At 38.4% G+C, this 16174-nt stretch overlaps 1 protein-coding gene across 3 annotated transcripts in view; it reads left to right on the top strand.

Annotated features, from left to right (window-relative positions):
- ABCD3 (ATP binding cassette subfamily D member 3) overlaps positions 1-16174 on the top strand; it is an 86515-nt gene that overhangs the window by 14688 nt on the left and 55653 nt on the right. The window contains exons 2-3 of one of the 3 annotated variants that reach the window (XM_079777582.1): positions 6255-6291; positions 13904-14002. In XM_079777582.1, coding sequence (XP_079633708.1) covers positions 6255-6291; positions 13904-14002 — 136 coding nt within the window. Of the gene's footprint in view, positions 1-6254; positions 6292-11376; positions 11517-13903; positions 14003-16174 lie in introns of those variants that run through there. The other 2 variants (XM_079777583.1, XM_079777584.1) reach the window with 2 other exon arrangements.

The following is a 16174-nucleotide window of genomic DNA, read 5'->3' as shown; positions in this document are numbered from 1 at the left end:
TACCAATATTGAATAGAAGTGTTGAGAGTCGGCATCTTTGTCATATTCCAGATGTTACAGCCTCAGTCTTTCATTAATATGATAGTTATCGGTTTTTGTTGATGTCCTTTATCAGATTGAGGAAGTTCCTTTTTATTCCTAATTTGATGAGAGTTTTTATGATGAATAGGTATTGGATTTTTATCAAAGATCTTTTATGTATCTGTTGATATGATCATATGTTCTTTCTTTTTTAGACTGTTAATATGATGAATTAAATTGATTTTTTAAAAAAATGTTAACATAAGCTTCCATTTCTTGGATAAAACTCTCCTATATGTTTTATAAATAGTTTGTTATTGGTCTTGTCTTTAACTTTTTTGTAATGTCTTTGCCAAAGAAAAATAAGTTTTCACAAAGCAGTTCTTGAAGCATACTAAAGTACAGAGGTTATCTGGAGGGAAAGCACTTTTGCAATTGTTTGAGCTGTGAACTGAACTCGGCCACCCTGTTTGTGGAACATCATTTTTACTTGAGAATGACTGAATCACTGTGCGTATTCAGCCTTGAATAGTACAGATATATTTTTTTAAGGCCTTCAAGGAAAAACAACTGGTAATATTTGTTGCTAATGCTACAATTTAGGCTTACAGTTGAAATTTAGAATTTGGAAAACTTTTCTCTGCCACTGTGAACTTGATAGCTTCCAATGCTTAAGACTTTTCTTATGAGATTAGTGGCAATATTAAAAAATGTAATTTTATAAAATATTGTATAATAAATGTATTACATTGGGAAAGTCTACTTCATAGCATATTAAATCAATATTTTCCAGGTGACTAATGCATGATGTTACAAAATTTTTCATGAGTAAAAGATTCATTGAAAGTGTAACGTAAGCTAATGGATTTAATTGTAGCAGAGTACAAAAGTTCATTGATATGGCTTCAGATTGCATCGCAACATTTTAGTATCACGGAAGAATATCCACAACATGGGACCACCCCGAGTCCCAGAGTCCCACCCCGTGTGCCCGGCGTGCCACGGGACGGCCCTGCGTCCTGGAGTGTCGCCCTGATGCCCCGCCTCCGGGCTGCGCAGAGTGGCGCTGGGCCCCGCCCCCGCGGCATGCATGCAGGGCCACAGAAACCCCAGCAGAAGCTGCGCAAAGCGGCTGCCGGAACCTACACGCCCCCACAGGGCCGCAGGAACCCCGGCAGAAGCCATGCGGAGTGGCCACCAGCCCTGCCCCCACTGCCCAGCCCCCGCTGTGCATGCCGCCATCTTGTGACAGTGTTATGGTGTGAGGGTCAATTTGCATATTACCTCTTTATTATATAGGATTCCTGTGTTTTTAATACCTATGTGTATTGTAATAGCTAGAAAGAATGCAGAATCAGCCGAAACCGGTTTGGCTCAGTGGATAGAGCGTCGGCCTGCGGACTCAAGGGTCCCAGGTTCGATTCCAGTCAAGGGCATGTACCTTGGTTGCGGGCACATCCCCAGTAGGGGGTGTGCAAGAGGCAGCTGATCGATGTTTCTCTCTCATCGATGTTTCTAACTCTCTATCCCTCTCCCTTCCTCTCTGTAAAAAGTCAATAAAATATATTAAAAAAAAAAAAAAAAGAATGCAGAATCAGATGTGAGAATCCATTGTCTTCTATCAAGCCAGGCATTAATGAGATTTGCTGCAATATAAAACAAATAGAGGCCCATTGCATGAATTCGTGCACAGGTGGGTTCCAGCCGGCCCAGGCCCAATCGGGGCAGATCAGGGCCAGGCCTGTCAGGAGGAGGAGACAGCGGAGGTTGGCTGGCTTGCCTGCCCTGGTCAGGGCCGGGCCAGCTGGGGTGATAGGCCGCAGGCAATTGGCTGGTGAGCCCTGCCCCTGATTGGGGTGGGGGGGCCGATTGGGAGCCAGCAGCCTGGGGGAGGGGCCATGGGTGGTTGGCCGGCTGGCCCTACCCCTGATCAGAGTGGGGGGGACCAGTCAGGGGCAGAGCTGGCTGGGGAGGGGTCGCGGACCAATTGGTGTGGTGGGGGCCCATTGGGGGCGGGGCCTGCTGGGAGGAGGGGCTGCAGGTGGTTGGCTGGCTGGCCCTGCCCCTGATTGGTGTGGGGAGGCCAATCTGGGGTGGGGCTGGGCAGAGGGAGGGGCTGCAGGGGGTTGGCTGCCGGCCCACCCCCCATCAGGCCATTTCGCTGTTCGTAAGAAAAGTAGCATCTGTATATATATAAAGTCAGTGACTGGTTGTTCTGGTTGTTATGGTGTTCTGGTCGCTGGCTTTATATATATATAGATGCTAGCTACTTTTCTTACGAAATTATTTCATTTGGGAAAATAATAGCTATTTTTATAAATTTTTACTTAATATGTAAGGTGTCTGTTTTCTTTAAATGAGGAAATAAATACTTTAAACAGTATTTTGGCTTAATTAACATTATTGAGGCTTAATTTCCATATGATAAATAGCCCTAGATATAATACAAGTGAATAAACCTGAGACCACAAGGTTTGAAACATACTGATCTGGAATAGTGCCTTGTATATAGTAAGCAATTCATAAACATTTGAATGGTTCTTGACCATGTCACTTTTATAATTGACATATCTTTCCAGGAATACATGTAATTGATGTGTATCTTTTTTATGTACCTTTCTTTCATACTTTAGCCACTAAGTTTTTTCATATCTTGTCTTGGTACAGTGATTCTCTTTTCCTTGCCTCTGCTCAGGCAGGGGTGCTGTGCAAACAGTAAAAAGGATTGATTCAGGGACTGCCATTCTATTTTGGAAAGTCTGGTGATTTACTGAATCAGAAGAAAATAGATTATCAGCTCCTCACTGAACATGGCATCGCTATTGATATAGACTGGATATATAAATGGTCCCAAAATTAGATTTTAAAATACTTTCAATTGGTTATACCATGAAATATAACAAGACAACTGATATTTAGTGATTGTTACAGATATTATGGATATCTTACCATTACTATGCATATATTTTGAACATGTTGAATACCTTTATTTTAATCTATTAGCTGATAAATTGATCTTTTTCATTAGGCAAAAGGAATACACAAAGGTAGAAGACATGCCTATTTGTTGTAGAGCCTTTTTAGTTTCATAGGATAAAAATCAAGAAAAGGAAAATACTGAATTTTTGTTAGACTTGAATCTGCCTACCAGTAGATCATGTTTCTAGAATTAAATTCTCTCCAGTCTTTAGCATAGCATTTCAAGTGAAAACAATATAACCAATTAAATGGGATTCTAGTATACTGTTCTAATTTATCCTACATCTCTATGTTTATATAGCTAGTATCTTCAAAATTGAGAACATGTGGAAAGCATTTAAAGAATTCCTTAAAAAGTGGATTTTAGTAAGCCTTATAAAAGAGGGCTCATAATTAAGTTAGTATGCATTTCTGAAACAGGTTTGCAATCTCATAAAAATTTAAAAACAGATAATCCTGTAATATAATTGAGATTAGAAACAATAATAAGCTTAAGCACTTTTAAAATATGAACATCTACTCTTACTAAATTATAGTTAAGTTTGGCTTTCTAGCCTTGTTCAGTGTGACCTGGTATCTTATTACTGAAGATGTTTATTCTACAGATTCTTGAAGCTCAACTAGATGTTGAATAGAGGGCTGAGTAATATATGACCCCTATAGTAGGTGTGGAGATATGCTACCCAGATTCCCCTTCAAGAAGGTCTAGTCCAGTGGTCGGCAAACTCATTAGTCAGCAGAGCCAAATATCAACAGTACAACGATTGAAATTTCTTTTGAGAGCCAAATTTTTTAAACTTAAACTTCTAACGCAAAGGCCGTGGTATTTTGTGGAAGAGCCACACTCCAGGGACCAAAGAGCCGCATGTGGCTCGCGAGCCGCAGTTTGCTGACCACGGGTCTAATCCAGCCGTGATAAGTGCAGACAGGTAACTCTTTCAGCCCACTTTTTAGGATCTGCATTAGTTGCAGAGCCACCTTCCTAAGGTCATGACCTCCCTGGAGCAGCATGCATTTGTACACTGAGCAAGGAAGAGGTATAAACACCTGGTCATTTCAGCCAATCAAAGTTTCCCACCTGGTTAGGTGAAATTTTGTTGGGCCTGCATCACAGTTTAAATTATGCCTAATCTTGCTTTCTTCATCTTCCTTTCACAGGTGTTGAGCCCAAATAAACATATTGTATCCCAAACACCACCTTACCTATATTTTGGAGAAGCCAATCTGCAATAGCTCCTGATCTCATAGAACTAATGTACTGGGAGGAAATAGACATTAAACAAGAGATTTAAAATGTGATCGTAGCATAGGGTGCTATGATAGTGTGTTTAAAAAGAACCTAAGCTTGGTCATGGTATTGTTCAGGGTGGTGGCCTAGATCTGGGTTAGTGCTAGACTAGCTACTTTGAGTAGCATGAAACTTAGATATACTACTTCCTCCTTTCCAAGCCAGTTTTTTCATTTGTAACATGGGAATGATACATGGTCTCTCATCCTATAGGTAACTAACCTGGGATTGTTCACATGGCTGGGAAAAGGTTCCTAGCATCAAGAGAGAGTGTCCAACGCACAGACATTTTCTGGCCTTGCTTGCATCAACTTGCTAATGTCCCATAGCCAAAGCAGTTTACATGGCCAAGTCTTGATTCAAGGATGGAAGAATAGACTTAACCTCTCTATGGGAGAATTTGAAAAACAAGTATATATGTGTACGTGTGTAAATTTACCAACATATATTATCTGATAGTAGTAGTTAACATTTATTAAACACTTTCAGTAAATGATCTACCTAATAAAAGAGTAACATGCTAATTGACCATACCTTCGTGACACCCACCAGCCAATCAGGAGTGAATATGCAAATCAACCCAACAAAGATGGAGGGTTAATTTGCATAAACAGGCACTGAGCGGCTGGGGACGGGGTGGGATGCTTTCATCGTCGCCATGGTGACGACGCAGGCGTTCCGCACCACCCCAGCCGCTCGGGGCCTCTGGGCAGTGTTGGAAAGGCAGAAAGGCGGCTCCGGGCCAGATCGGAAAGGCTGCTCCAGCCAGAGTGAAGGCAGTGCCGGCAGCCAGGGGAACGAAGGCCCATTCGTGCATGAATCTTCATTCATGCATCAGGCCACTAGTTCTATATAATAAAGAGCTAATATGCAAATGGTTGTCACACACCATAATGGCTCAGACACTCAACACTGAGAGGAATGGGGACCAGCCAGGCATAGATGAGCTCACAAGAACGGAATGGGGACCAGCCAGGCACAAATGAGCTCGCAAGAGAGGAATGGGGACCAGCCAGGCTGCGGCCTGGGAGAGGGACAAGCCTCATGCCCCACGGAACCAGGTGCCAGCGGCTGCGCCTGCGCCTGTGGCCCGGGAGAGGGACAAGCTGCACACCCCGTGGTCTTGGGCACCAGCAGCTGCACCTGCGGCCCGGACCGGGAGAGGGACAAGCAGCACGCCCCGCAGTCTCGGGTGCCAGCAGCTGGGGCTGTGGCCTGGAAGAGGTACAAGCCGCCTGCCCCATGGTCCCGGGTGCCGGTGGCTGTGGCCCAGGAGAAGGACAAGCCACCCGCCCCATGGTCCCAGGCGCCTGCGGCTGTAGCCTGGGCAAAGCCATCCGCCCATGGTCCCTTGTCGCTGTGGCTGGCCTGGGCGAAGCGGGCCCAGGTCCTGGGTGCCTGCAACTAGCCGGAGGAGGGAATCCTGGGTCCCGGGTGCAGGGTGAGGCAGAGGTGGTTAGGGGCAATCAGGCCAGCAGGGGAGCAGTTAGGGGCGATCAGGCCAGTAGGGGAGCAGTAGGGGCAGGCAGGCATGCAGACAGAGGTGGTTAGGTGCAATCAGGTAGGCAGAGGTGGTTAGGGGCTATTAGGCAGACAGGCAGAGGGGTTAGGGGTGATCAGGCAGGCAGGCAGGCAGGCAGGCGAGCGGTTAGGAGCCAGCAGTTCCGGATTGCGAGAGGCAGTAGGACATCCACGAGGGGTCCCAGATTGAAGAGGGTACAGGCCGGGCTGAGGGATCCCTGCGCGCGCCAACCTCCCCCCCCCCCCACCTTGTGCATGAATATCATGCACTGACCTCTAGTACTTAATAAGATGCAGCTGTACTATTATGCTTAATATATTCTATGTATGATATTGTGAAAGAAGAGACATTTGGAGAATTTAGTACGTTCTTTTGATATCTTAAAACAAATTTTATGATGGGAACAGTTTGCAAATAAAGTGCTTTCTTTTTTTTTCTCTGCAGTAAGAAAAATGGAAAACCACCATTACAGAAAAATGAGGTAAAATATTAAATCATCAACTCTTTGGAATTTTATGCATTTACTTAATTTGTTATATAATTTTGAATTAAGATAAAAATCATAGCACTTTAGAATTGGAGAAGTTAAATATCACCTCCAATCTGCTATATATTATAGGAATTCTTCCTGAAATAGGAGTCCTTGATAGACTTCTGGTATTTACTTGAATTTGTTCATTTGTTGGAGAGTACCTAGGAGGCAAACATAACTGTATTAGTTCTAGCCCATGATGAGATTAATCCCCCCCTCTGGGCACTTAGTGATGGACTATTTTGTCTTTTGCAGCAACATAGGGCAAGTCTACTCTGTTTTCTCTGATAGGCTCTCATACTGTTTGAAGATAGTTATATCCTTTGAGTCTTTTTTCTCCCATGCTAAGCAACCCTCATTTTTTTCCAGTGTTTCTGATCCCTTTTCAATTCTATATTCATTTCTCTGGACCTATACTCATTAGTTTCTCTAGACATTGTACTTAGAATAGAATGTAGTGATCAGACATGGTCTGACTACCATGGAATATATCAGCACTATTATATCTCTTGATATGTATTGCTCAAAGTCAGCCAAAAATTGCTTTTATTTCTTTAACCATAACTACTGTTTACATTCAGTGGAAAGTGAGTAAAAGGAAGTAAATAATAAAGATGAGAGCAGAAATTATGAAATAGAGTTCTTAAAAAACAGTACAAAAGATCAGTGAAACCAAGAACTGGTTCTTTGAAAAGATAAACAAGATTGATAGACATTTAACTTGACTCATCAGGAAAAACAGAGGACCCAAATAAATAAAATCAGAAATGAAAAAGGAGAAGTAACAACTGACACCAAAGAAATACAAAGGATTGTAAGAAAATGTTATGAACAACTATATGCCAACAAACTGGACAATCTGGAAGAACTGGTTAAATTCCTGGAAACATACAATCTTCCAAAACTAAATCAGGAAGAATCAGAGAATCTGAATGGACAGATTACAACTAGTGAAATTGAAGCAGTAATAAAAAAAACTCCCAACCAACAAAAGTTCTGGACTGCATGGCTTCACAGGTGAATTTTAACAAACACTAAAAGAAGAACTAACACCTATCCTTCTCAAACTATTCCATAAAACAGAGGAGGGAAGACTCACGTGCTCATTTTATGAGTCCACTATTATCCTAATTCTGAAACCAGATAAAGACACTACACAGAAAGAAAGTTATAGGTCAATATCCCTGATGAACATAGATGCTAAAGTCCTCAACAAAATATTAGGGAACTTGCCGAAACCGGTTTGGCTCGGTGGATAGAGCGTAGGCCTGCGGACTCAAGGGTCCCAGGTTCGATTCCGGTCAAGAGCATGTACCCAGGTTGCGGGCACATCCCCTGTAGGGGGTGTGCAGGAGGCAGCTGATCGATGTTTCTCTCTCATCTGTGTTTCTAACTCTCTATCCCTCTCTCTTCCTCTCTGTAAAAAATCAATAAAATATATTAAAAAAAATATTAGGGAACTGCCTCTAGCAATACATTAAAAAAAAAATCATACACCATGATTAAATGAGATTTATTCCAGGGATCTAAGGTTGGTACAATATCCACAGAACAACAAATGCATCACATAAACAAAATGAAGGATAAAACCACATGATCATAGTAATAGTTGCGGAAAAATGCATTTGATAAATCCAGCATCCATTTCTGATAAAAACTCTCAGTAAAGTGGGAATAGAAGAAACATAACTCAATGTAATAAAGGCCATATATGACAAACCCACAGCCAACATCATACTCAGTGGGCAAAATTTACAAGTTTATTATAACCTTCAGGTATCATTCTGATGAACTGGTCATTTGACATTTCTTTTTTTTAATAACAGCTTTATTGATATATGATTTATATGCCATAAAATTCATCTATGTAAGTGTACAGTTCAGTAGTTTTAGTTGTGAGACCATCACCACTAATTTTAGAAAATTTTCATCTCCCCAAAAAGAAATCCTGTACTCATTAGGAGTCACTCCTCATTATCCTCTCCTCCTGGGCCCTGACAGCCACTAATCTATTGTTTCTACTGATTTGCCCATTTTGGACATTTCATAAAAATGTGGCTATTTGTGTCTGGCTTCTTTCACTTAGCATGACATTTTTAAGTTTCATCTGTGTTGTTGCATGTATCAGTACTTCATTCCTTTTTATTGATGAATAGTTCTATTGTGTAGACACACCACATTTTATCAGTTGAGGGAAATTTAGATTGTTTCCATTTTTGGGCTGTGATTAATAATGCTACCATGAACATTCATATGCAAGTTTTTGTGTGGACATATGTTTTCATTTCTCTTGGGTATATACCTAGGAGTAGAATTGCTGGGTCATATGGTAACTCAGTTAATTTATTTGAAATAAACATTAATTTTTCCTGCAAATGTCAGCTTATTTGGTTTATAATATTAGTCTGTCTATATGATATCTATACTATTATACATATTACACTATGTACTGTTATATATGTTACTGGAGGCTTGGTGCACTAAATTCGTGCACAGGGCAAGGTGGGGGGTCCTTCAGCCTGGCCTGCACCCTCTTGCAATCTGGGACACCCCTCTCGCAATCTGGGACCACTCGCTCCTAACTGCTCAGCTGCCTGTCTGCTCGCTCCTAACCACTTGCCTGCCTGCTCAATGCGCATCGTTCCGGTCATTCTGGTTGTTCCGTCATAAAGATCGCTTAGGCTATTATATATATAGATAATATGTCTATCTATTAGTATAATTTTGAATGTAATTCTAACATCTAGTCTATTAGATAGCAGGTATTATCTATAAATTTAATTGGCCTTCTCTTTCATCGTCAAAATTGCTGATAGAATTGACTAGGTAAGGACTAATGAGATTACTCTGTGACATCTCTTAATTTTTTTTTATGGTTATGTTTTATTCAGCTATAACTTTATTTAACTGTAGCGAAATCTGTTTTTTATTTCTCCATTAAGGCCACAATAATTTTATAAGAAACACCAAATTCCTTGATTAATTTATTAATCTTTCAACAAATATTGACTCTCTTATATATGCCTGACATTGTTCTTGGCTCTGGGTATATAGCAGTTATAAAAGTAGGTCCCTAACGTTATGGAGTTTACATTGTATATGTCAGCTAAATACTAGTATAATATCCTCAAAAAGAAGAAAATTAGAAGAGTTTAAGATGACTTATTCCTAGTAAACTCACACTGGTTTAGAGTTTCTTAAGTATTCCTAAATCCTCCATATTAATATCTATTCTCTGAATATCCTGGAGATTGACATCAAAATTGCTCTTCTTTAGTTTCCATAATCTTTTCCCCAAACTTTGAAAAAATGGGACAAAGATGTGTTTATCTCTAGTGGTCTGGTATATCTCCATCTTTATAATCTCTCATATCTAAGTTATATCTGAGTAATCAAACCATGGTTGATTTATATCAAACCTTATTTATATCTACTATCTGCATATTATATCTGCAAGTTCTAGGACATCATCGAAACTAGTTAGTACAGCTAAATTCATTCACTTGTTTTAAAATTTCCTTTTTTTGTACAATGTTTTTATCATATACTTATTTGCTGATCGTACTGTGTGAGCAAGATAAATTCAGGTTAGATTAAATTGTTGTGCACACTGATACCACACTTGTAAAACTTATTGAGGATGTGCACACACATGCACATTATACATATGTATACTAAAATGAAATCTGGTATATATGCCAAATATTAATATCTCTAAATGGTAGGTCTAAGCCCCTTATTTTTGCTAATCAGAATTTTCTAAATTTTTTTTTAGTGAATATGTTACTTATGAGGGAAAGCAATTAAAAAGGGATTTTTTTCATTGAAATTTGTTATCTGGTAGGATGGGGTGGATTGAAATAATTTTCGTAAGACATAAGATTTAAGAAGGAGAAAAAGATTGAATTTAGTTAGAAAATAGTATATAGAGATAAATGACTTGATTTAAAAATACTTTTTTATTTAACTTTGTTGTAATTTACATGCTGTAAAATTCAAAACACATAAGGTTAACAGTGTGCTGGGATTGGTATTTAGCATTCCCATGCATATTTTTATACTTTTGAGGTATAGATATGTATAGCTCCATAAACAATATAGGTAAAATTATTTTGCATTTTGAAACATTTTATAAATTGAATCACTATATGTATTATTCTACCTTTTTTCCAGCACATTTTTAGATCTATGTTGATAGCTATAGATTGATTTAACTGCTCTATAGTATTCTGCTATCTGAATATGAGCTGCTTCCATTTTTATAATTGTATAGATTTTTATTGCATAAATTTATCAAAATGTAATATCTCATTGATGTACATGTAGGTTTTTTATTTTACAGCATTATAAACATTGTGAATGTTTGTTTTTCATTTATGTGTTTAGGCATATGTGCAGGAATATCTGTAGGATAAGTCCCTAAAAGTAAATTTGATGGGTTGTTTGACATAAAATGTCATAAAGTGTACATTTTACATTTGATAGGTGCTACATAATAGTTGCACTAGTTTATACTTTCCCAGGCAACATACAGGAATGCTTACACTCTTGTCAGCACTGTATGGCCTTTTATTTTATTTGCTATTTCAAACATCTATCTTTTTCAGTCAGTTTTAGTTCATCTCTCCTTTCCAAGTGATTGACACATAAATAGGAACTTCTCAACGCCCTTATTGCCTCCTGAATATTAGGTACATTTTTTCCTGGTTACATTATTACTTCAACTTCTTAACTGGTCTTTATCTGATGGCTTGTGTGCTTTTTCTATAATTTACATGTTAAATTTATAGCATCAAAGTGGTTTTTGTATTTTTAAAAAAATACTGGGAAATTTAGAGGTGGGGAAAGTCAATTATAAATTTAAAGCACATGCTACTGTTTACAAAATGTACCGTCTCTGTAGGTGTTATCATTTAGATTGGTTTCACGTATGAATTTTATTAAGGTTCAAGAATGGTAGAGCATCTCTATTTCTTGAGCTCTTCTGAGCCAGCCCTCCAGTCCAGGTGGTTTTTTGGTTTTTTTTTGCAGAAAACCCTATGAGGACTTTAAGAAGTATATAGTTCCCTTCATGGATTGAAATGTAATGAAAATCAAGGCAGGCTTTCAGACAGCTTAAGAAATAGGAGCAGTGACAACAGGAACAGAAAAAAAGAGGAGGAATTATATACCAGGTAGCTGTTTTTTGTTTTTTTTGTTGTTGTAATGCTTCAGTGTTATTAATCTGTAACTTTTTTAAAAAAAAAAAACCTTCCTCATTGTTTGCCCTAGATATTTATTTATTTAATGTTTGTGAACCCATGTAGAAATAGGTAGTGCTCTGTTTAAGTCAGAAGATGGCCATTTCACTTTGGAATTACTCTATCTCACTTCAAGTTAGCAATGGAGAACTGGTTATTGATGGGATGAGGTGAAGCAGGGAGGCAGTTATAGGAGAAAAAAATTGAGAGTAGTTTAACTTTTTTTTTGTTTTAAGGTAGTTGGTGTATGTTGCCTTTACTTTGTTCTTTTCTTCACTTTGGTGAAGTAAAAGGGAAGATTTAGGTTGAAGTTGTGAGGTTGCCCGGAGGAGAATAGGCTAAGTAAATAGAGTAGGGCTTTTTTGTCTGTTTTATTTACTGCTGTGTCTGCATCATTGAGAACAGTGCCTTGGGCCAAGTAAATATTGAATCAATGAATGCATGTATGTGTAAGTGAAGTAGACTGGGCCTGTAACTCAATAGGATGAGGTTTGCAGTCTTCAGTAAGGTTTGAAAAACCTGAACTCTATTCCAACAATTGCAGGATAGGCTGATTTTTATCCAGTTCTTTTTATCAGTCTTCCTGATCTAATTCTGCAAACACAAACTTAAGACTTCCTTTCTTGGTCTATAATTTTGTACTACATTCTGTAGTACAAAATCCGATCTAATAAAGAGGGAATATGCAAATTGACCCTCATGCTGTTGCAAAGATGGTAGTGCCCACAGCCAATAAGGAGGGAATATGCTAATTGATTGCCCTGCCCTCAAAGATGGCGGTACCCACAGCCAATATGGAGGGAATATGCTAATTGACTGCCACGCCCTCAAAGATGGCAGCGCCCAGTCCCCTCAACCCTGCCAGCACGGCAGGTGCGCGCCTGCTTCCGGAGTCTCCCAGTCCCCTCAGACCCTCAGCCGCCCAGGGCTGGCCCAAGGAGCAGGCAAGCCTCGAATGGCAGCTGCCCAGCCACCCAGGGTCGCCCGAGGCTCAGGTAACCAGGGCCGGCTGAGGCTTGCACTGCTGGCAATGGCAGCAGCAGAGGTGTGATGGGACGTTGCCTTCCCCTGATCTCTGGGTTGCCTCCTGCCCCTGAGGGCTCCCAGACTGTGAGGGGACAGGTCTGGCTGAGAGACCCCCCCCTCCAGTGCATGAATTTTCATGCACCGGGCCTCTAGTAGGATTATAAAGCACTTAGCACAGTGTCTGACATATAGATGGTAGCTTATTACTAGTCTAATTTAGTACAAAAACTGTTCACTATAGGGTATCAAGATAGATGCTAATTTAACTATAGCATATTTATACTAAAGTTTGTCTAATAGAATTTACTGTATCTTGGGTATTTATCAATAGTATAGTCGTTAACAAATAATTGAGCTGTGATTATGGGAGATGGGGGAAAGGGCTAGGTAGGGGATGGGTTCCTTCTGGACTGTCTTATTTATCCCAAGAAGTTCCTCCAGCCTATTCTTCCAGACAGTCCAAGGGTAATAAAATAAATAGCCTCCACCATACCCAATTCATATCACTTTGCCCTTATTATTGCAAACCAGTCAAAATGAAGAAATGTCTGAGGGTAATAAGATTAATTACTATTTTTAAATATCTTTAGTGGTTTCCCTCTACACTGACAATAACCTCTGTCTTTTTTAGGTCTTTGCCTACCTTCAGCTTTCTCATTTTTGTTTCCTTTGCTCTAGCAATACTATCATCTTGCTCCAATTTTATTCCCACCACTAGGTTTTTCTGCTTGGTATTTCCTGTGCTTCACTACCCTCTTCCCTCCAAGCTGATCACATAGCTTCACTTTGTTTATATCTCAGCCTAAATGCCACCTTCCCAAAGAGACCTTTTTCATCATCTTGTCTGAATCATTCTTTGTTTTTTCATGACCCTGCCTAGTCTATCTGTAACAATTTACGTATTAATTTTTATGTTTCCCTTGCTCTATGAGCTGTATGAGTGAAGAAACTTTGTCTGTCATTGAATTTATGAGGAAGAGAGAATGAATTGGCAAATTGCATATTAGAAATGCTAAATGATAAATTTAGGAATCTAAAAGTTTCCTGTAATTGATAGGGAAATTCATGTTCAAGATAAAAAAACAAACACAGCTTATTGTTTTTGGTAACATCTTATTTTCTTGAAAGCATGTTTGAATATGAAGAGCAGTACAATTCTGTATTCTCTCAAATTAATATCATCTTGATAGTTGTTTATATTGACTTAGATGATACATGGTTCTTTAATCTTATTTGTTGTAGATTTGTTATAGCTATATTAAAAGTTTTTGTTTTGTTTCGTTCTTTTAATATAGAAAGAAGGAAAAAAAGAGCGAGCTATGGTGGACAAAGTGTTTTTTTCAAGGCTCTCACGGATTCTGAAAATCATGGTCCCTAGAACATTTTGTAAAGAGGTAAGTCTTATTAAATTATAATGTTAAGTGTTCAACTTTAAAGGTTACATGAAATTAGAGCAATAAGATTATAAAGTTTTGTCATACTACAGGTCAAATGTTTTCTAAATGGGTTATGATGACTACTAAATTGTTGTCTTGTTTATGAAATATTATTTTATTATATTTTATCTAACATTCTAGAGTACATTAGTGCAGCTACCCTAAGTTGTGTTGCTCTATTATAATGAAAACAAGATTAAATTTAGAAAGACATATCATTTTATTTCATTAAGGTATTAAGTCACATTGATATGGGATATGTTTGAAGGTTACTGCTTCATATTTGACTAAATATGTTTTATTTATATATTTTTAAGCTTATTTATTTAATTTATTGGGGTGACATTGGTTAGTAAAATTATTAAACAAGTTTTTAAAAAAGATAACAAAATGATATCTGAAATTTTAAATATTTTCAGTGAGCTGGTTGTAGGAATAAAGTTTTATTATCCCTTTCCTTGCCCTTTTATCAATATTATCTTTATTGATGTGTCTTTTTTTTTTTTTTTTACTGGCCTGAAATTTTTTTTATTGTTTAAAGTATTACAGATAAGTGTTTTTAATGATTAAAAAATAAAATATTGCTGTGTTTTCCATCTTTAATCACTTCAGTATTTTCCTTCTATATAACTAAAAATACCATCACCTTTTTAAAAAAATTTAAATTCTTTATTGTTTGAAGTATTACATCTGTTTCATTTTTCCCCCATCTCCCTGGCCACTTCCACCCCCAGCTCATGCCCTCATCCCCCTACTGTCTGTGTCCATTGGTTTTGCTTATATGCATGCATGCAAGTCCTTTGGTTGATCTCTTATCCCCCCCCTCACCCTCCTCTGCCTTTCCTCTGAGATTTGACAGTTCTTTAGATGCTTGTGAGATCATGTGATATTTGTCTTTCTCTGACTGGCTTATTTCTCTTAGCATAATGCTCTCCAGGTCTATCCATGCTGTTGCAAATGGTAAGAGTTCTTTCTTTTTTACAGCAGCATAGTATTCTATTGTGTAGATGTGCCACAATTTTTTAATCCACTCATCTGCTGATGGGCACTTAGGCTGTTTCCAAATCTTAGCTATTGTAAATTGTGCTGCTATGAACATACGGGTGCATATATCCTTTCTGATTGGTATTTCTGATTCCTTGGGATATATTCCTATAAGTGGGATTACTGGGTCAAATGGGAGGTCTGTTTTTAATTTTTTGAGGAAACTCCATACTGTTTTCCACAGTGGCTGCACCAGTACCATCACCTTTGACTCTTCTTCTCCTCATATCTCATCTTTTCTGTCACTGGAATCTGACGATTTTTCTTCTAAATATTCTTGCCTGGATGTCATAGTGTTCTTTAATTAGTTTCACTTCAGAGAATCTCCCCTTTTAATCTTTTCTGCCAAATTTATCTTATGATGTGTCCCATTGTTCAAATTTTAAAAAGCATTTGCCTTATAATCTATTAATAGCAAGAAAAGAATAAGATGCTCCAAAAACACTGTGATTCCCAAGGAGAACAAACATTCCTCTATCACACTGGACTTGCTCTCCTTCCCCCTCACTTCCATGTTGTGGTGATTCCACCCTTAAGAAACTCTAAAAAATAAAAACATTTGTTTATTTCTGATTAGAGATAATGTGTTCCTTGAAGAAAAATTGGAAAATCCAGATAGGTATTTTTTTTCTTCTTGGTACCTGTTAGCCTCCCACTCAGAAAGAACTTCTATTATTGTTTTGGTGTGAGCATATAATAAAAATGAGATCACACTGAAACTTTTAAAATATGCTTCCTCCCTTGTATTTTAAATGTTTTTCCAAGTATCCTTGAGTTTCTCTTAAATTAGTCTCTTTCCATTTCAGCTGGATTGTTATAATCTCTTAATTGGTCTTTTTGCTTCTCCTTCCCTAACTAGTTAAAATCCTAATTAAAAATAAATTTTTTTCTTATAGGATAAATCACAACCTGACTTTGACCTTCCTTTCAATATCATCTGCTTAGAAGATTCTTTGCCATGTTGTAGTCAGGCTGTGTGCTGTCATGGCTTTATTTCTGTGACATCCCGGGCCCCCACCCCAACAAAATTAAGTTATTTTTTAAATGTAACGAATACATCTAAAAAAAAAAATAGCTTAATGCTCA

Source organism: Cnephaeus nilssonii (genome assembly GCF_951640355.1).
Source record: "Cnephaeus nilssonii genome assembly, chromosome: 7".
Taxonomy (NCBI): domain Eukaryota; kingdom Metazoa; phylum Chordata; class Mammalia; order Chiroptera; family Vespertilionidae; genus Cnephaeus; species Cnephaeus nilssonii.
The sequence above is the reverse complement of the archived record's forward strand: the minus strand, read 5'-3'. Positions and strand labels throughout refer to the sequence as shown.